The following is a 21108-nucleotide window of genomic DNA, read 5'->3' on the forward strand; positions in this document are numbered from 1 at the left end:
TTTTTTTTTTTTTTTTTAAGATTTTATTTATTGAGAGTGAGAGAGAGAGTGAGCATGAGCAGGGGGAGGGGCAGAGGGACAATGAATAAACATTTTTAAAAATATAATTCCATTTTCTCTACATTAATATTACAACAAAGTGAAATGATGGTAAATGCAGGCAAATACATTAACTGCACAACGCAGAGATTTAGAAAGTGTTAATAACCATAATTATTTTATTTACAAAGAAGAAATTACCCGAGCATAAGTTCTTGCTGAGAGAACGATATTCTGATTTCTGAACTTCTTGAAGAATTCAGCATCGTATCTCTGTTCAGAGGCATGAGGCACTCCTAGGATTTCCTGAGGGGAAAGAGTGACTTAATAATGAAAAGGCTTTTAAATACGAGTGACAAGAAAATATTAAAAATCTTTACAACTCTGCCTCCCTAAATAAATAAGCCCTGAATTAATTAAACTATCAACTGTTAACTGAAGTCGTACATCTGCATTCTTGCCTTTATTTTGAAAACGGCTGTATTTATAAATGCTAATAATCAAAAAAAATTAAAAAGTAAATGAAATAGGCATTAAAAAATTAATTACAGTAAGACAACCAAAACCCACCACCTGCTAAAAACAAATAAGCAACCGTTATACACGGTTGTGTATTATGGGCACCGGCATCTGTAGGAGAACTTCAGATTAACTTCACGGCTGCTGGCAATCGATGTAAGATGCAGACTGAACCATTCATTCGTTCAACAAATATTTACTGAGTGTCTACTATGTGCTAGGGGCACGGTGATAGGCAGCAGTGATATGATGAACGAAACACGTTTCCTGCCCTCCAAATTGCTTAAAATCTAGTAGGAAAGACAAACAAGCACACAGGAACAGGTAAAGGGAAACCCAGAGGGAGGGTAGTTTTATAAAACTAGTTCGGGGAAGGCAAGGAAGGCTTCCCAGAGGTGGCTCCGAAGCTGGGATATAAAAGACAAATAGGAGTTAGCCATGGCAACTGCAAGTGAGGATCAACCCCTTGCACTGTATGACATAGGGCTCCTGTCTGTCATGTTCGATGCTGAACCCCAGATACCCAGCACACTGCTTTTCATTATAAGTAACCAGTAATTACTTATTGACTGAATTAGTTTACTGAGGTAGGAGAGAGACAAGAATGAGGAGGTGAGAGAGGGAGGGTGGAGGCTTGAGAAGATCACCTGCAAATATGTTGGGCTTGGAACTATAGCACGCCTAAAAGGAGCCTCCCAGAAGGCAGGTAGATAGACAGGTCCAGAGTTCTGGAGTAAGATGAGTCACATATATGCCATACTGTTACTAACACAGAAGTGAATATGATTTCAAGGGAGAAGAAGTTGAAGCAGGGAGGGCAGGAATCTGCATCTGAAAAGCAAATGCAGAAGCAGCCAGAGAAGTAAAGTGGGCGGGGGAGTGTTCAACGCATACTCACGGAAACCAAGAAAGAAAACATTTCAAAAATGTTCTCAGTTCCCTGACTCCTCATCCACAATAATCGTTCCCTTTATTCCATCACAGTTACACATCCTACCACCACTCGGGATCTTTACCATCACCAAGAAGGAAGTTTCTGGGACATCTCCATATCAAACACTGAACTCTTGAGCAACTGCTCCTTCCCCCCTGTTCCGCCCCACTTAAGCCAGTACATGGCATTCCAGCAATTCCTCAAAGTCACTGAGACATCCAGTCCACTGACCCTGCATTTTTCACCTGCTATCTCTCCTCCAACTCTCTTATCCCTTCCAACCAGCTTAGTCCCTGGTCCATCATTATAAAGACTTCTTTAATCCCTTACTTCTTTCCCTTCATCATACTCACCTGGCAAAATCTCATCCTTAGTCCAAGGCAACTATGAACCCTTATTACAAGTAACCAGGAGTCTGAAAAACTATCACAAAACCAAGCTGACAATTCTCATTTCAAGATCTCAGCCCTGTTAGGGTCCGGATTCAAATGAACCAACTGTAAAACCATTTGTGAGGTGACCAAGGAAATCTGAACATCAAGTGGATAGCAAATGATATTAGGGAACGCTGCCAATTTTCTCAGAAATAATACTGTTATTGTGGTTATTTTTTTAAGTCTTTACCAATTACAGACACATACTTAAGTATTTATGGGGAAATGATAAGATGTCTAGGATTTGCTTTAAAACTAAGTGCAAGAAAAGGCAGGAGTAGAGAGTAAAAGACACAAGATTGGCAAAATGGTTGAACTGGGCAGTAAGTACATCCGGGTTCATTATACTATTCTCTATACTTTAAGGAAGGTTTGACATTTTATAAATTCAAATCAGATCTGCTGTCCCTTAATGCTATTATATTTCCCTAACAAGTTTTCTCCCCTATACTGTTAGGAACTTCTCCACAAGTCTTTCATTATTTCCAGACTTCCAACACTCATTCCCGTCTCCCTTCTCAACTCAGAACTTGCTTCGTATGATTTTTTACCTGACACTATTAGACGGGATATCCATTCATGTTCCAACCTACTAAAACTGTACATCTACCTGCATCTATACCACTAGGACTTTCCTTCCTTCAGTTACAACAGAAAAAGTACATACATCTGGTCCCCAAACAGCCCCGAACCCTACTCATGCTCCAAATCCCATTTCTCTCTTTTCTATAATCATGCCATTACCTCCTTTTTCTTCTGTTCGATAAATTCCTCCTCACCCTCCACTGCTTCCTTCCCATTAGCATACAAACAATACTTCTTCCTTCTATTAAAAAAATAACTCTTAATTTTATATACCCTGTAGCTAACACCATCTTCTTGGCTCCCTTGAAACAAAACTTCCTGAAAGAGCTGCCTACAACTACTGTCTGCACTTCCCACTTCCTGTTCTTTCCTAAACTCACTCATCCTCTAACAGTTCAACTCCATTCCTTACACAGCATGAGAGACCTTTCAAAACGTGGCCAGAAACTATTCTAACCACCTCTTCTCCGTTTGGTCTGTGCTGCCCCCTCCCACCAGCTCACACTGTCAGGTGCACCCCATCTCCTTTCACCCAACTAGGCCTTTCTTCATACAGCATGATGATTATCGCGTAGGCTAATGAATCCAAGAGACCTTGTTATGAGTTCTTGCTTTCTACTTCAGCAAATTACTTTCCTTCCCCAAGCCTCAGTTTTCATATCCAGAAAACTGGAAGGAGAATAGTACCTGCCTGAAAGGACTGCTGAGAAATAATCTGGATTCAGTACCCGGCACAGTGGCTGACAAATGGTAAGTCCTCAACTAACGTGTTGGTATTTCTTAAGGTATTCTCTTACCTATCCATTGCTTCAACAAATATTTGCTGAGCTCCTCAAGGAGCTGGGTACCGATTTGAGCTTGGGGCTATAGCAGCCAACAAGACAAAAGCCCTACACCTTCACGAACCTTCTGCTCCCATGTCCCCCTCATAGTACTCCCCAGCCCCCTAAATCTGCCTGCCTTTCTTTTTAAGGACTAGTTGGAATATCGCTTCCTATGTAGAGACTTTTCGGACGTCCCTGGGAAAAAATGGAATGTTTTTCTCCACTATGCTCTCTCATCAATTCTTCACACATCACTGTCATCACTTACTGCCTACATAATGCGGACTCCAGAAGGATAGTTCCATCCCCTCCAGCACTGCCATGATGGTACATACCAGGCACTTGTGTCACATTGAAATGAATCCATTTTTATCTAATTTATCACAAAATTCATAAAATAAGCTATGTCCCAGGATTAAAATGCAATGGCTATCTCTACTACTATCTAGCTGGTGAGCCACTATTATCTGAACATCTTCATTTTTAAGTTTTAACAGCCGAATTCATCAACTTCACCTACTTTACGAAAGCCTAATTAGCCTAATTCCCTAAGAAAATGGGCTCAACAAATACTTTACACCATGCACTAGTAAATGTACTTACAACTGCCAAATAGGAAAAGAGCAATTTAATAACTAAAGGATAATGAAAGTAAATTAACTGGATAGTCAAACTCTGAACATTTTATGGAACTCTTTAACATCTCAAAATCAATAAAATTTAGTAAAACAAAGGCTAAGAAAACATAATAAACCATACCTGAACCGACTTCTGTAGTTCATAACATGCTTTTATGTATTACCTCAAAATAAAACTCCAACACAATGAAAGGATATGCTTTAAAATAACATGACTATCCAACAATCAAACTAGCCATACCTATAGATAAAAGTTATTAGGAACTTTTTGCAACTTGTTTGTATGAAATGATATACTCACTACCATGTTTTCTAGAAACCATAAATAGCCCTCTTTTGTCAGTGGTATTTTGTTTGAAAACATTTCTATTTCATTAGCAGGTGGGAAACCAAATGCTTTCGGATCTGCCCACACGCATTAGAAGTACTAAGTACCTCCGTTATTCTGGGGACAAGCATCAATCACATCATTAGAGGTCACATTTACTGAGTGCCTGCTATGTGCCAGTACCAAGAGCCGAGACAGGTATGCCCATAGGAAGGAGGACTAACACAGATGGAGGAAGTAACCTGCAAGTAAAGTCAAACTTTAAAAGTGAGAAATTTATATTAATTTCTGGGTAATTTCAGCTGTGAGGGCCACGTGAAAAAGCAATCTGAAATATGTATATTTGTTGAAAATTTTTTTTTTTTTAAGATTTTATCTATTTATTTGACAGAGATAGAGACAGCCAGTGAGAGAGGGAACACAAGCAGGGGGAGTGGGACAGGAAGAAGCAGGCTCATAGTGGAGGAGCCTGACATGGGGCTCGATCCCGTAACGCCGGGATCACGCCCTGAGCCGAAGGCAGACGCTCAACCGCTGTGCCACCCAGGCGCCCCTGCTGAAATATTTTTAACATCTGAATTGTGCTACTGAACATGGAAACATCAGTGTTTGTGTCCCTAAATAAATAAAAATAAAGTACACCTTTTTTTAAAGTTCAAGTGTCTCATTTTGGCCATAATTTGGATTCAAGTTCAACCAACTAAATTCAACCCACTATCAAATCATTAAAATAAAAAGAGTCAGAAATATTCATATTAGGATTATTAAAACCCAGTGTATATTGGGTATTGGAGACAGCTATATTGGAATTGGTAGTTGGAGTTTGGTATTGGAGACAGCTATATTGCCATAACCTTAAAGTCAAAACGTAAAATAAAAGTAAATGAAAAGGATCATATATCTAGAAAATACAGATACACCGAAATGGTTAAGCATTTCTACGCCCTAGACTAACACAACTTCTGCCTTCCACGGTCTCTAATTTTTACCAAAGCTGATATGTAAGAGAAACTGCTTCTGCACAAAATGAATTTTTCCTAAAACATAAACAGTTATAAAGATCAAGAATGCCAGATACTAGGGCAGCCACAGCATTTATGATGATAGATCGAATAAACATAATTGGTTTGATTAAAACTGCTCCTTACCTCGTATGTTGCAAGCCGATCTAAGTAGGTTAATAATTTCAGTCTACAACGGCAAAGTTCCTTTTGTTCCAGCGTTAACCTGTTGTGAATAACTCTATTAGGCCACTTATATTAACACAGAAGCACACTTCTCTATGAGTCAAAATAGAATAAAAATAATGACATTCCATTGAGCCCCAAACTGACGGAACAATGCACAAAAGCACAAGGGTAAAATAATACTAACTGCGTTTGATATAAGTTGCTGGAATAATTCAGAGCAATTAATCCTAGTAAAGAACACACTTAAATGACTAGTTATTTTAAAGACAGTACCAAACGAACAGTAATAAATCATGTACTTTGCAAAGTTCACTAATTTAAGTAGTTCCCTTCTCTTCTTGATCTTCTTCTCCTTCTTACTCTCAGCAGGCTCTTCATCGGGCGGTGAAAGCTCCTCATAGGGGATACACTCAATGTCTACTTCACCCGGTAATGTAAATCTGGAAGGAAAAACCCCAAAGCTATTAGTGCAAGCTGTTTTCCCCTACTCTGGCTGACTTTATTCCTACGTTGATTTCCACAGAAACAGAAAGAACCAATTATTTGAAAGAAAGCTTTTCTATTGTAAGCAAAGTGATTGACTCATTATATCCACAGGATGAGCAAAAGTCATCACTAATCATCGCATACAAAAATTTTTAAATCATGGCAATGAAAACTACTTCGGAAAACATGTGAGGTTATACTCACCCAACATGAAACAGTCCAGGAAGAAAATGTTGCCCAGAGTTTACACTTCTATTTAAGGTTTTAAAATGGTTGACTTAAAAAATAAATAGGGGCGCCTGGGTGGCTCAGTCAGTTAAGTGTCTGCCTTCAGCTCAGGTCATGGTCCCAGGGTCCTTGGATGGAGCCTAGCTCCCTGCTCATCAGGGAGTCTGCTTCTCCCTCTCCCACTGCCCCTCCCCCTGCTCTCTCTCACGCATGCTTGCTCTCTCTCAAATAAATAATAAAAATCTTAAAAATAAATAAATAAAATGAATGAACAAATAACAGTAAAATGAAATTTGAGGGGTGCCTGGCTAGCTCAGTCCATAGAACATGAAACTCTTGATCTTGGGGTCATGAGTTCAAGCCCCACACTGGGCAAGGAGATTACTTAAAATTAATTACAGTACAAAAAAAATAAGGTTTAAAAATGGTAATGCATGTCAGTCTCATTTACAGTACTTATTAAATATACCATCACACTTATATCTTTAAAAAATTCCAAATGTCAAATAACTTTACTATTATTATCAACAGACATTTGTGTGCTACTTACAAGTTCACAAAGTGCTTTCATAAAACACACAATTTAATCACTTGAATTCTCTAAAGGAGGTACGAGGCCAAGACAGACAAAGTGAATGAAGCTCACACTTGCCAAGGGGGTGCTCCTGACTAGTAAGAGCTCCCAGGTACGTACCTTTAGCCCACAGCTAAGAAACTGCCGGGATCCGATAAAGGTTTATTGAATCCGCTCTCTTCTCAGCACCAAGCTATCATACGTACACATATTTAACTCAAGGGAAAGAAAGCTGTGACCTCAGATAAGAGAAGCATTGATCGAAGGCAACTGTCTCATTACAGGATAAGCTAAATAAAGAAAAGTTTACCCTCTGCCCTGTCTCAGCTTCAATGTTTTCACAAAGTCACCTTTACTCTTGGATCCAAATCTTTCTGTGACCAACCTGCCATCATCTGCTCCTTTCCCGATTGCTACCAGGGCCTCCAGGTCTGTGCCTTTCAGTCCATACTGAAGCAGTTCCTTCGCAGCCTCCACATTCTCAGGAACTCTCTCCAAACACTCATGAAGAACCCAGGATCGTTTCTTTATTTTGCTCTGGATACAAATAAAAAAACAGAGGCATTAAAGAACCCATGACAGCTGACAGCATGTGACAACTGCCTTCTAGAATCATAAAGCTAGACCTAAGGGAGTACAGCTACCTAAGCCCTTTGCCACAGGCAGCTGCTAGAGAAGCTCAACAGGAAAAGGCTAATTCCATAATGGTGACTGGAATGGGATGTAGAAAATGAGATTCCCATGGTTTCTTTTTTCTTCTGAGACACACTGAAACACAAAGCTCAGGACTCTTTTTCAGAAATATAAAAAAGCTCTACCCAAGTTTTTATAGCTGCTCGTTAGTTTGCATTTGGGCTATATAATAGAGTAGAAAAACAAGCAGAAAGGCAAGATAAGATATATCCTATTGTAACAAGCATGCTTCACTTTGAAACAAAACTAATGAGGCATAGCACATCAAAGTTCTATATTTACTTGACCATGAGATGTAACACAAAGTGCAGATGATCATTTAATCATAAAAAGCCATGATATGCTATTCTTTGGAAAGACCAAGGGCCGATTCCTCCCTCCCTACTGCTTCCTCTGACTCCATTCAAAATCTCTGACTTGCCCTCTTCCAAGAAAGAGTCATTGTGGTTATAAGTTTTAAGTAAGATTTGACTGCTACCCTGCATTCCTTTACACATTCCATTCTATCAGTTCTTTCTTCCAATGTCTCTTAACTCATTTTCCCTTCTCCAGCTCTATGGCCTCCATACCAGTCCATGTCACCAGCACATGACACCTGTGACATCTCAGGAGACCCTTCCCCTTAGCAGGGTTTCCCACCAACACTTTCCTTCCACGCCAGTCATCCTCTGCACCACCTCCCTCTGCACCTCCACAGTCAAAAATCCACGTTTCCCCATTATCCTAAAGATAAGAAGCCTAAGTCATCACAAGCCTTCCACATTCTCCAGAACCCACATCAATGTATCTTCTAATCATATTTCCCAAAGTTCACTGCTGTTGAATATCTAATCAAGCAGATGGGTTTACTTACAGAGCTCATTTACTCATCCAAGAAATATTTTCTAGTCACCTAATATTTACTAGGGGCCAAGTAATAATACAGACATGAAGCAATGACTAGGACAAATTCAGTCAATGCCACAGGCCATGCTCATTTTCTTTTAATTTGCTCATACCATTTGTCCCATGAAGAATGCCTTCCTCTCTTCTAACTCCCGGATGCCTGCTCTGAAGTCTCTCAAACCTGCTCAAAATGTCTTCACTCTACAGCCTTCCATAACCACTGGGTCTAAAATGACTGCTACTTTCACTAGGTTCCCACAGCATTTATCTGGAATCGTCTTGTATGGTTATTTATATTTTAGTCATGAAGCTTATCTTCTCAGAAAGATTATAAGCTCCCTAAAAGGGAAGGCCATATTTATGCTTCTCCTGTACTCCTTTCACCTTCTCTCACCTAGTGCTTTTACTCTTAACTGCCTATTTATTTAGCTGAATTAAGTATTTCTCCCAATAAAAAAATGTACTTGCTTTGTCTCTCAACACCTGTCAGCTCCTTCAGGCACCAAAATTGTCCTTTATTGTGTTCCAGAAAAAGCCCTGAATGGGTATACATAAACTCACAACTCACTGTCCTGAGTCACAAAAGAAGAAAGATAATACTGCTTTGGTGTTCTGATCTTTTAAAAGAAATACAAGCAACTTCTTCTTCCTTTATTTCATTATCTCCCATGCTCTCTCTTCTCCAGTGTCTTACTTGTTAACAGTTTATCTTCCAAAATGGTTGAAGCATCAACTTCTTATAACTTTTTCAGATTATGTTATTTCTAATTACTCATGTACATGACTTTTATGGAAAACAATTACCATGAAACTTTCCCAACATTTCTCAGATCTTCCTAAATGCAAAGGCATTTTCCTCTTCTAAAAGTCACATGAGCAGTCAGGCCCTCTTTAAAGCATGCCATAAATCCAACTGCACCCTCACAAAGGTGCCCAGGGTCCCCATACACAGGCTGCGTAACAAATTCAACCCAGGCAGCAGGAGGAATCCAGCTCTAAGATTTAAACAAAGAAGGAGAATTTGGCAAACTTGATGTGTCACTTATCTATTGCCTCTCAGCTTCAAAATCTCTCCTCACTGCCAGTCATGGGATGGACAGCATTTCCATTTTGCAACCGACAGAATATCAAGCTCCATCAAGAGAGGGTGCTAGAGGGCCACTGCAGAGGAAAGGCTCTGGTTTCTGGTCCTAACGTGCTCAGGTTCTAAACTTGTTCCCATGGCTTCGCAGCCAGCAATGCATGTAGGGGACATCCAGAAGTGCCTGCTTCCCCACTTACTCCTGCTGAACACAATTTCCCACTGAATTTCAGCTGTTACTCCCATGGGCAGATTCCTTCCCAGTGAATCTCCCAGGCACCTGTTGACGGGGGCTGGGGGGGGGGCGGTTCTTCCTAGACTATGCCCACCTGCATACTAGGAGCTTTTTCTTTTCAGTCCTGGCCATGGTTCCTTATCTGAGGTTGTCCAACCCCCAACCTCAGCTTTCCAGCGCACCCTAGCTATAGGCATCAGCTTGCCCATCATCCCACCTTTCCCTACCTGCCAACCTTGGCAACTAAGAACCAGCCCTGGCCTAAGGCATCCCAAAGAACTCTTCCATCCAATGTGCCCCAACCTGTCCTTCAAAGTTCAATGAGGTCTGAATCACAGACCAAGGGAGAAGGCCTCCCTTCCAAGTTTGTTCCCTCCTTGGGTATGCTCCTTCAGCCCTAAGGTATTCCTTAGGGTTCTCTTTACCCCTTTATAGCAAATCTCATTAGAAAATAATGCTCCATATTAAAACTTTCCCTGTTCAAATTACTAGGTGGTTTCTGGCTCCTGAGGGGACCCTGAATGATACAGGTGAAGAAAGGTAATTGAGGTAGAAGAAGAGAAAGGATTAGGCCAAAATCAGGCAGTTAGCTGATTTATCAGTGAGGATCTGTTCACACATCTTCAGCACCAAACTTCAGCTGCAAGGCCAAGGCAACCAGATAAAAGATAACTTCTCTGCTTTGACTAAAACACGCTTCAGCTTTAGAAATGTCAGCAATACAAAATGCTCCAATATGAAGCCCAATAATCAAAAATATATATATATATATATCCATACATTTGAATTTTACCATGTTACCAAAATATTTAAACATACCAAGTAATTCTGAATTGAAGCAATGTTGACCACAGACTTCCTCCACTGCCTCTGATACACGAGATCAGTATCCAGGCCATAGGTCTGAGCCAGAGACAAGGCTTCCTCATATTCTTCACTTTCAATCTTAGGACAAGGAAATGGGAACAGGAACATTACATTACTGAATCGTCCACAGTGTCACTGTAATGATGTGATGGATGAGGATGACCCCTTAACCTTTAGCATGTGACGCACTAACTCTTCTCATGTGCACGGTGGCACCCAAAGCCCACGGACCTGTTAGGGGCAGATAGAGCAAGTGTTTCTTTCCACACTCAACAGAAAGCTGAGCGACAGCTGAAATGCCCACATTTATAGAGTAAAACAGGCAAAACCAGGAAAGGAGTGCCAACAGCCTGACTCCGAGTCCAGGGCCCACCCGGGACGCTGCAGGAACAACACAAACGACTAGGATGCTCGGGGTGGATTTAATCTGCTTCCCAAGCAAACCCTGACCGGAAAGCAAGCCTGCATTTCTTCCCTCACCACGTGTGGTCTGAGCAGACAGCCGTACTTAACAACGATAAGGTCAGAGCTGAAGGCCCCGTGAAGGGCAACAGAGACCCGGCTAAGCCACAAGTGGACAGTAAGCGAATTCATCTTTCCTCCACTGTTCTCATGTTGACTCCTCAGGCCCAAAAGCCAGCACTATTTTCAAAAGCTCTATCCTACTGATATTTCTAACATATCAATGATAGGGCCGTCCCTCTTTAAATTTCTGTATTAAAAAATTAGTTTTTTCTCACTGGAATAAAATCTGCAGGCCTGTGAACTCTGATAGTGATAGGATGCTCCCTCACCTTCCTCTGATAAAGCTCCTCCGGAGTCGTGGAGCGCAAACTCACGAGGCGGTAGTTTTTGGTAATGGTTCGCGGGCGTTTCCGTGGAGGTGCGAAGCGCTCCATCTCTGTCACCAGATACAGGCCCTGTTTTACGTAGCCGAAGTAGCGAGCCTTGGCAGATACCTCCTGATCAGAATCAGAATCCTCTTCCCCTTCATCTTCATCTGCACCCCGAGTCTCCAAACGAGATCGTTTGGGGGCAAGTTTAATCTCACACTAAATTGAAAAAGGAGATGCTAAGTCAGTAGTGAGGAACTCAAGACAAGCTCTAGGGTCCATGAGAAAAGTATTTTTCAGTCTACTCTGGTTCGATGTATGACATGAGCCACACGATGAAGACAGAGAGCAGACTTCAGAGGAGCCCAAAAACAAACAGCACACACATCAACAGCTCCAGAAGTATCCACTGCCTTACTGGCTCCAAATCTCCAAAACTAAACCCTGTTTTCCTAATGGCTCATTAATATGATCTTCCAAATATATGTCTGGCAGTTATTTTAGGAAAATAAAAAGAATGCTAATTACTTCACTTTTGATATTTTTGTACCTGCTGCAGAGAAACAGAATTTTTTCATCTATTTAGAAAACAAACATGAAGGTATTTATTTGCTTTACTGAGAATAGCTCTGCTGCCCTCCCTCCCTTTTTAAAAAGAAAATGTCTAACAGCTTCACAAACTTCTGAGTCTGAAAGCCTGACTGTTAAAGATAACTTTCATTCCTACATTTAATAGAGTTGGCTTCAATTTTAAGCCACGGTTCTCTTTAAATAACATCTGTAGACTCGGTAACAAACTTTGAGGTAAAAAATACTTGTGAATCTGCACTGAAGTGAAAGTTATTAAAGGTCCTTACCCTTGAAAGGCTTAGAATAAGAATTTTTAATGACCAAAACACAATTTTAGATTACTAGCCTCCATTTTCAAGTCTTTTGACAGGAGACAAACAAGCTTTCTTTACTAAAAAGAATCAGAATTTTTTTTTTTTAAAGATTTTATTTATTCATTTGACAGAGATAGAGACAGCCAGCGAGAGAGGGGACACAAGCAGGGGGAGTAGGAGAGGAAGAAGCAGGCTTCCAGCGGAGGAGCCTGATGTGGGGCTCGATCCCAGAATGCCGAGATCACGCCCTGAGCTGAAGGCAGATGCTTAACCACTGAGCCATCCAGGCGCCCCAGAATTTTTAAGTTCCCCAACTTCATGGAAAACTGTTTGTTAAAAACCATATTTAAGTAGAAATACCTTTTACATTTTAAGATGTCTAATCTAAGAAAAAGAAAAAAAAAACTATCATGCCAGTGAAGAAAAAATGCTTTACAAAGAACAAAATGACTCCATTGTCTTCAGTCTTCCAATGCAAGTTTTTTAATTGACTAAACAATAGATCTTTCTTATACTGCACTCAATCTCTGATTCCAATCACAGGTTTTTGTTCTTAAGGACAAGATTAGATAATGGAATAGCTAAAATTTAAAAATCAAATAGCCGCACTTCAATAAAAATAAATAAATGGACAGACATCATTAAAAACATAAATTTACATTAAAATCAGGTGTTTAGATGTTTGGGGAAATGAATGTTTACTTTCCAACACACCAGCTGCTCTAAAAGGGAAAGCATTACCTCCAAACTTAAAAATCCTCCATCATGGGTAGCAGTGACTTGAGGTGATGGTTCGAACCACTCACAGGATTTTCCCAGTAAATTCTTCAAAGTTTTCACTGATGAAACAGTCAAAGCACCAGAGCAACGAGCCAAAGTCACTGCGTTGGCTGCCCACCAATTTACATCTATCAGTGGGTAAAAGGACTCTTTATCTAATGGAGAAATAGAAATCAATACAAGTCCAGCCGCCAATGTGGCTTAAATACAACACATTTAGTCCAAAGATCAATTTAAAAATCATATTTGGGTCCTAAACACGTTAAATAAGAAAAAATAAATTGTAAGACATCACCCAAATTTTTACAAAAAGGTAATTTAACAAACATCTAAGCTCCAACAATTTACCAAAGTCCAAAATTCTAAGGATGCAGGAGTAAGTATTTGTAAGTCTTTCCACTTAAAAAATGAAGAATATACAGATAATATCACCACTTTCAACAGAATAAGCTGAAAGGTTGGTGAGTGCAAAAGTATACATATCATAAGGGTTATAAAAGGCTTTAGAAAATGTTCATATATCCTTTTTCAGACAAGCAACATGAGAGAATTATACTCTTAATAAAAATTTAAGAAAGACATACAATAGTTTTCAAAGCTGATTTCCTCTTAAACTTGTGAAGGAGATCAGAATCACCACCTCAAAATATGCCACTTGAACATAAATCTTTTAAGATAAAGAAATTTGAGAAACCCAAAGTTCTTTTTCTTTGTCTTGTCACTTCTCTTAACAATGTTATTGTTCCTTTGCCAAGATGCTGTATAAATAAGCCCAATTTCCAAACAACCCTTGTAGTAACTCATTTCTGGGTACTCCCACGTATAAGCTCGATATACACGCTAGAAACTTCTGTTTGTTTTTCTCCTGTTAATCTGTTTGTGTCAATCTAATTTTACAGGGCCTCAGCCAGAGACCTTTGAGAGTAAAAAGAAAAAGATCTTTTTTCGTCCCCTACATATATCATCCAAAGAGCACTTTTATTATACAATAATAGTCCCATAAGGTTTTAATTATCTTATCTCATACAACTCACCTTTGATTTTTTTTCTCTTCTCAATAGAAAGTCTCCAATCAGGATTAAGGTCATCATAGCCTGGCTAAATATGAAAAATATGCACAGGACTTCTTGAGTCAACAATGTAAGAAAATCATGAGAACATCATCAAGAACTATGGATTTTTTGAAATAAATAAATATGGAAATGATGCTTTCCTTCGATCTCTTAGTTATATTACACCTAGCTGAAATCTATTCCTCTTGATAATCTTGTTCTTACACTTAAAATGTACACATGCAACTACTGTGACTCAATGTAATGAAGAAAACAGCATGCATGAGAACAGTAAGATAGTGAGTATCCAATTAATACAAATGAGAGCAAGATACACTCACAGTTCTGCACCCTCTCTCTCTCTCTCTCTCTCTCTCTCTCTCTCACACACACACACACACACACACACACACACACACACACACACTTGTATTCTGGGAGGAGAATAGCTATGCTGTTGTAAATAACGCCGGCCTGGATGCGAGTCCTACCCCTACAACTTGTAAGCTGAGTGACCCCTCCAGGCCTTGAGCTGTCTAGCTCTGAGACAGGACTCTGCAATCCCCATGTTATCTCCAGTTCTAACTCCCTAGGACTAAAAATTTACTAAGTAAAAAATTATAAACATGCAGTTCTCAAACTTGATCTATTCCTATTCTTCTTTTTTCCAAGTTTCTATTGTTTTATTTTTTATAATAATATATTTTATTATGTTAGTCACCATACAGTACATCCCTAGTTTTTGATGTAAAGTTCCATGATTCATTACTTGCGTATAACACCCAGTGCACCATGCAATACGTGCCCTCCTTAATACCCATCTCCAGCCTATCCCATTCCCCCACCCCCCCTTCCCCTCTGAAGCCCTCAGTTTGTTTCCCAGAGTCCATAGTCTCTCATGGTTCATTCCCCCTTCTGTTTAGCCCCCCTTTCTTCTTCCCCTTCCTCTCCTACCGATCTTCCTACTTCTTATGTTCCATAAATGAGTGAAGCCATATGATAATTGTCTTTCTCTGATTGACTTATTTCGCTTAGCATTATCTCCTCCAGTCCCGTCCATGTTGCAGCTATTCATATTCTAATTTCATGGACCATAATGTCATGCCCACTATCTAGAATCTCAAATATCAAAAAACAATTGAGATTAAGGCACTGACAGACACCCTCTTGGCTCATTGTTAATTATTTCATCTTCAGAATTTTAACATTATGGGAAAACGCCAGCAAAAACTCATTTCGCTATTTATCTGAAATCATAAGCCTAAAAAAAGTAATGCTACATTTAGTCAAAATATGCTTTTTCATCTAATGTAACAGAACAAGCATATATGTTATTAACAATTTCTCAGTGGCTAACCCTTTAGAGTATGAAAATTAATACTTCTTTCCATGGCCTAAAAGAACTTCCTGATCTCACTACTACGATAAATCACTCAAAGCAGTCCCTGAGAATAAAAGATATAATTCTTTAAACTTTATCCAAAAAATTACCATAAAAGCCTATTTAAATAAATAACAAAAGGAAGAAACAGACTGTCCTGGTTTACTCTATCATAAAAAAGATAATTAACTTTCAAAGACTTAGAACACCAGAAGGTATATATTAGTGAAAATAATCAATTAACTGAACACTTATTTGATCATTTGTAGGGCACATCATCCATTTTCAGTCCCTCTGAAGTATCGGTCATACATGCACACAGCACCACATGCACGCCACCATTGATTTATATGATGACATGTATGAATCCCTTCTGACATCTGAAGTACACTAGGGGAGTAGGGAGTAAAGCTTCAAGTCCCACAAGAAACAACACTGATAATTCAGCCTTGGGTAAATTTATGTACATATAGATCACAATGAAATTTAGCAAGATCAAAAAAATTTCAAAAGAAATCCTCGAAGGGGCATAAGTACGTTGAGAATTCAAGGCGGGCTTGTCTTCATCCAAGCTAATGATGAGAAGGAGCAGTACTAGTCTATGGGGGTCAGTCTCCAGACACTTTGGGACTCGACTGTTCCATGCAGATGGCTTAAATAATGGGTGTCTCTTGTAATTTCAATTTCTAAACACAAGGTAAAGATTTGTTCTTCTGCATCCACAGCTTTGTTAGTCATCCTCATATTCCCAGATCCATCATGGTGCTCACCTGTCATAGTAGCTAAGTGCTGAATAAGTGAATTAATTAATCTTTTAAATCCTTGCACTCTAATTAGAATGCCTAAGCTATAGGAAAATTAGTTGACATAGTACTAATATTCCCACACCCTCTAAAAAGTGTGGTTTCTTCTGCTATTTAGTCAATGAATACTGTGCACTTACACTGTAAAAGAGGGAAAAGAAATCAGATATTGTAGGTCCCACAACTCAAGCAGGCAGAGAGCTAAGAAACAGATAAAATTAACTGTTCAAATCTGAGAACTAAGCTCAAGTTCAAATCTGAGAACTACCCAAAAAGAGGTATAGATAAAAGCACCAAGGGTATCAGAGAATGAAGAGATCATTTTGAATACAGGATTAAGAAACACGAAGAGGGTATAAAGAAAGTGCTACACTTGGTACTATAAAACTGGACAAAACCTGGGCACGGAACATGGGGGGAGGAAGACATTCCAGTCAGAGAATACAACATGAACAACAGTACACAAAAGGTTAAAAAAATTAATTAATTAAAAATTTTTAAAAAATAAAAAACAGTACATAAAACGTTAACAAAGTACTCAATTATTCAGGAAAAAAAGTAGGTCAGGGGGTGCCTGGGTGGCTCAGTCAGTTAAGCATCTGGTTATTGGTTTCAGCTCGGGTCATAATCTCATTCATGGGTCATAGGATTGAGCCCTGCATGGGGCTCTGCAGTCAGCAGAGAGTCTGCTTGAAGATTCTATCCCTCTGCCCCTTCCTCCACTCATGTTTTAAAATAAATAAAATCTTAAAAAAGAAAAAAAAAAAGTAGGTCCATTTATGTAAAGCACAGAATATCAGTTCTCATGATCTGCATTTTTGCTTGTCTTGGTGTTCTGGGGGAAATGAGGGTTCACAAAGTCATTTCTGTTGTTATTGAACTAAAATTCACATAATGTAAATTAACAATTTTAAAATGAGCATTCAGTGACATTTAGTATATTCACCGTGTTGTCACTTTTTTTAGTTTCCAAGCATTTCTATCAATCCAAAATAAAACCACTAACCCAGTAAGCAGTTACTTCCCACTTCCCCTCCCCTCAGCCCCTACCAATCTGCTTTCTGCCTCAAATCGATTTACCTATTCTGGATGTTTCCTATAAATGAATTCATATAACACGTAACCTCTTGTGTCTGGCTTCCTTCAAGTAGCATAACGTTCTCAAAGTACATCTACATTATAACATGTATCAGTAGTTCGTTCATTTTTATGGCTGAATAATATTCTATTGTATGTATTTATCACGACTGAATTCTATTGTAGGTATTTACCTTCCATTAATGGACATTTGAGTTTTTTTCCACTTCTGGCTGTTGTGAATAGTGCTGCTCAAACATGTATGTAAATGTATTTGTTTGAGTATCTGTTTTAAATTCTCCTGGATATACACCCAACTACTTATATGCTATTGCCTTTGCAGTACACCTAGCAGATTCATTCTAGATACGTGAACTAAATGTTTAACTTCACAATATGTGTGAGTCTGATGAAATTATCTGCATAGTATATTTAAGAAAGAAGCCCCAAACAAAATTCCAAACTTAGCTCTGCTTCAGGCTATGAAAGCCTGAAAGAAAGAAAATGAAAGAAAGCAAAGAAAAAAAGAAAAACATTAATTTGAGGGGATATATAAACCCTCATGTTCACTGCAACATTATTTACAACAGCCAAGATATGGAAGCAACCCAGTTTCCACTCACACAGGAGGTAAAAAAGATGTGGTATATACATATAATGGAATATTACTCAGCCATACAAAAGAATGAGATCTTGCCATTTGCATGGCAACATGTATGGACCTTGAGGGTATTATGATAAGTGGAAAAAGTCAGACAAAGAAAGACAAATACTATACGATTTCATTTATATGAGGGATCTAAAACACAAAACAAAGGAGGAAAATATAAACTGACTCATAAATACAGAGAATAAAGTGGTAGTTGTAGGAGTGGGGGGGAGGCAAAAATAGGTAAAGGGGATTAAGAGGTACCTCCCCACCCCCAAAAACGCTGATATTCCCACTGCTTCCCCCATACTATTCAAACTCCACCAGACTTACCATATTTCAACCCTAAAAACTCTATCTATGAGGGGACCCGTGATCCGGCCATGCTTTAGGCCATCTGATACACACTCTGTAGCCTGGTACTTTGAGAGCAGGATCACCAAGAACCAACGACCCCTGTGAATGCACCCCAGGGGTACTCATTCCTGGTACCAAGTTGAGATAGTCAGAGAAGTAACCTCCATGTCACTCTGCTTTGTAGGACATGCTACCTTGTGTCTGAAACAGCCTGAAGTGTCCCCACTTCATGGTGTAGCAGCAGCCCAGAGGAGAATGTCCTAAGAATACACTTACAGGAGTTAAGATGGCGGAGGAGTAGGGGACCCCTTTTTCAGCCGGGCCCCTGAGTCAAGCTGGATAGGTACCAGACCAGCTTAAACAACCACGGAATCAGCCTGAGACGCAGGAAGATGCATCCGGATCTCTACAAATGAACATCTCCAGCGCTGAGTATTGAGGTACGAAGTGGGAAGCCATGAAACCGCGCACAGATATCGGAAGATAAACGGAAGGGGGAGGGAGCCGCCTGCACGGGAGAGCGGGCGGACTCGCGGTCGGCACCCGCGAAACAGCAGACTAAGACCCTGAACCGGGTGCGCGCGCCACCAGGCTTCTCACGGAACTCCGGAATCCCGGTGTGCTCACCAGAAATAGACTGAGACCCGGAGAAACAGGAGCACACGGGGTGGCTGGCGGCGTTAGAAACACAAAGGACAGAGATGTGCTGGCCCTGGAAGTGAGGGCTGGGACGCCGGGTGTGGGGCGCCCATCCCAGGACGCTGCACGGTTGAGCAGCACCAACAGTAACGGAGTTAAAGTGGCCAGAACATCAGTGGAGAACGGGCCGCAATCCCTCTGTTCTGAGACAGAGGCTGGGATTCGGCCCCTGCTGCTCTTACTCTCAGAAGAGGCACGGCAAACCGCCAGGGAAAGCCCCAGAGAACAAAGGCCTGGAAATACCAGCTCACAGCGTGCCCATCCCCATCCCCCCTCGCAGGGGACACGGAGACTCTACGCAAACAGGGTTGCCTGAGTATCAGCGCGGCAGGCCCCTCCCCCAGAACACAGAAGGCAGGCAGAAAAATCAAGAAGCCCACAACCCAGGGCGCCTGGGTGGCGGAGTCATTGAGCGCCTGTCTTCGGCTTAGGGCGTGATCCCGGCGTTCAGGAAAGGAGTCCCTCATGGGCCTCCTGCGCTGGGAGCCTGCTTCTTCCTCTCCCACTCCCCTGCTTCTGTTCCCGTTCTTGCTGTCTGTCTCTCTCTCTCAGATAAATAAATAAATAAAATCTTTAAAGAAGCCCACATCCCCAAAGAACCCTATAAAACAAGGGGCACAGCCTGGGAACCAGGCAATAATTTGGGTTCTGGACAACCCCGCAACCTCTCCTCATCAGAATGACAAGAAGGAGAAGCCCCCCCCCCGCCAGCGAAGAAAAGACAGTGAGTCTGTGGCCTCTGCCACAGAAATAATAGATATGGATGTAACCAAATTATCAGAAATGGAAGTCAGACTAACGACGGTCAAAATGATAAGTAGAATTGAAAAAAGTATTAACGAAAAGGTTACTGAGAATATAGAATCCCTAAGGACAGAAATGAGAGTGAATCTGACAGAAATTAAAAATTCTATGAGCCAAATGCAGACAAAACTAGAGGCTCTGAGGGCCAGGGTCACCGAAGCAGAGGAACGTGTTAGTGAACTGGAGGATGGGTTAATAGAGGAAAAAACGAAAATAGAAGCTGGTCTTAAAAAAATCCATGCCCATGGGGCGCCTGGGTGGCACAGCGGTTAAGCGTCTGCCTTCGGCTCAGGGCTTGATCCCGGCGATCTGGGATCGAGCCCCACATCAGGCTCTCCCGCTATGAGCCTGCTTCTTCCTCTCCCATTCCCCCTGCTTGTGTTCCCTCTCTCGCTGGCTGTCTCTATCTCTGTCGAATAAATAAATAAAATCTTTAAAAAAAAAAAAAAAATCCATGCCCACAAATGTAGGTTACGGAGGATTACTGACTCAATGAAACGGTCCAACGTTAGAATTATCGGCATCCCCGAGGGGGTGGAGAAAAACAGAGGTCTAGAAGAGATATTTGAACAAATTGTAGCTGAAAACTTCCCTAATCTAGCAAAGGAAACAAACATTCGTGTCCAAGAGGCAGAGAGGACCCCTCCCAAGCTCAACCACGACAAACCTACGCCACATCACGTCAGAGTCCAATTCGCAAATATTAGATCCAAGGATACAGTATTGAAAGCAGCCAGGGCAAAGAAATTTTTCACGTACCAAGGCAAAGGCATCAGAATTACGTCAGACCTGTCTACACAGACCTGGAATGAGAGAAAGGGTTGGGGGAGCATTTTTAAAGCTCTTTCAGAGAAAAACATGAAGCCAAGGATCCTTTATCCAGCAAGGCTGTCATTCAGAATTGATGGAGATATAAAGACATTTCAGAATCGCCAGTCATTGACCAATTTCGTAACCACGAAACCAGCCCTACAGGAGATATTAAGGGGGGTTCTATAAAGGTAAAAAGGCCCCAAGAGTGATACAGAACAGAAAGTCACAACCAATACAAAGATTTTACTGGCAACATGGCATCATTAAAATCGTATCTCTCAGTATTCAGTCTCAATATGAATGGCTTAAATGCTCCCATAAACGCCACAGGGTTGCAGATTGGATAAAAAGAAATGACTCATCCATTTGCTGTCTACAAGAGACTCATTTCGAACCCAAAGATGCATTCAGACTGAGAGTAAGGGGATGGAGTACC

General features: G+C 40.5%; 1 protein-coding gene across 1 annotated transcript in view; it reads right to left on the reverse strand.

The window, feature by feature from the left end:
* NBAS (NBAS subunit of NRZ tethering complex) overlaps positions 1-21108 on the reverse strand; it is a 338079-nt gene that overhangs the window by 233508 nt on the left and 83463 nt on the right. The window contains exons 13-20 of the mRNA XM_040622888.1: positions 14072-14135; positions 12999-13192; positions 11335-11592; positions 10493-10618; positions 7165-7316; positions 5791-5931; positions 5450-5528; positions 241-345 (exon numbers count right to left, since the gene is read on the reverse strand). Coding sequence (XP_040478822.1) covers positions 241-345; positions 5450-5528; positions 5791-5931; positions 7165-7316; positions 10493-10618; positions 11335-11592; positions 12999-13192; positions 14072-14135 — 1119 coding nt within the window. The remainder of the gene's footprint in view (positions 1-240; positions 346-5449; positions 5529-5790; positions 5932-7164; positions 7317-10492; positions 10619-11334; positions 11593-12998; positions 13193-14071; positions 14136-21108) is intronic.

This window comes from Ursus maritimus, unplaced genomic scaffold, assembly GCF_017311325.1.
Source record: "Ursus maritimus isolate PB19 unplaced genomic scaffold, ASM1731132v1 scaffold_6, whole genome shotgun sequence".
NCBI classification, from domain to species: Eukaryota; Metazoa; Chordata; class Mammalia; order Carnivora; family Ursidae; genus Ursus; species Ursus maritimus.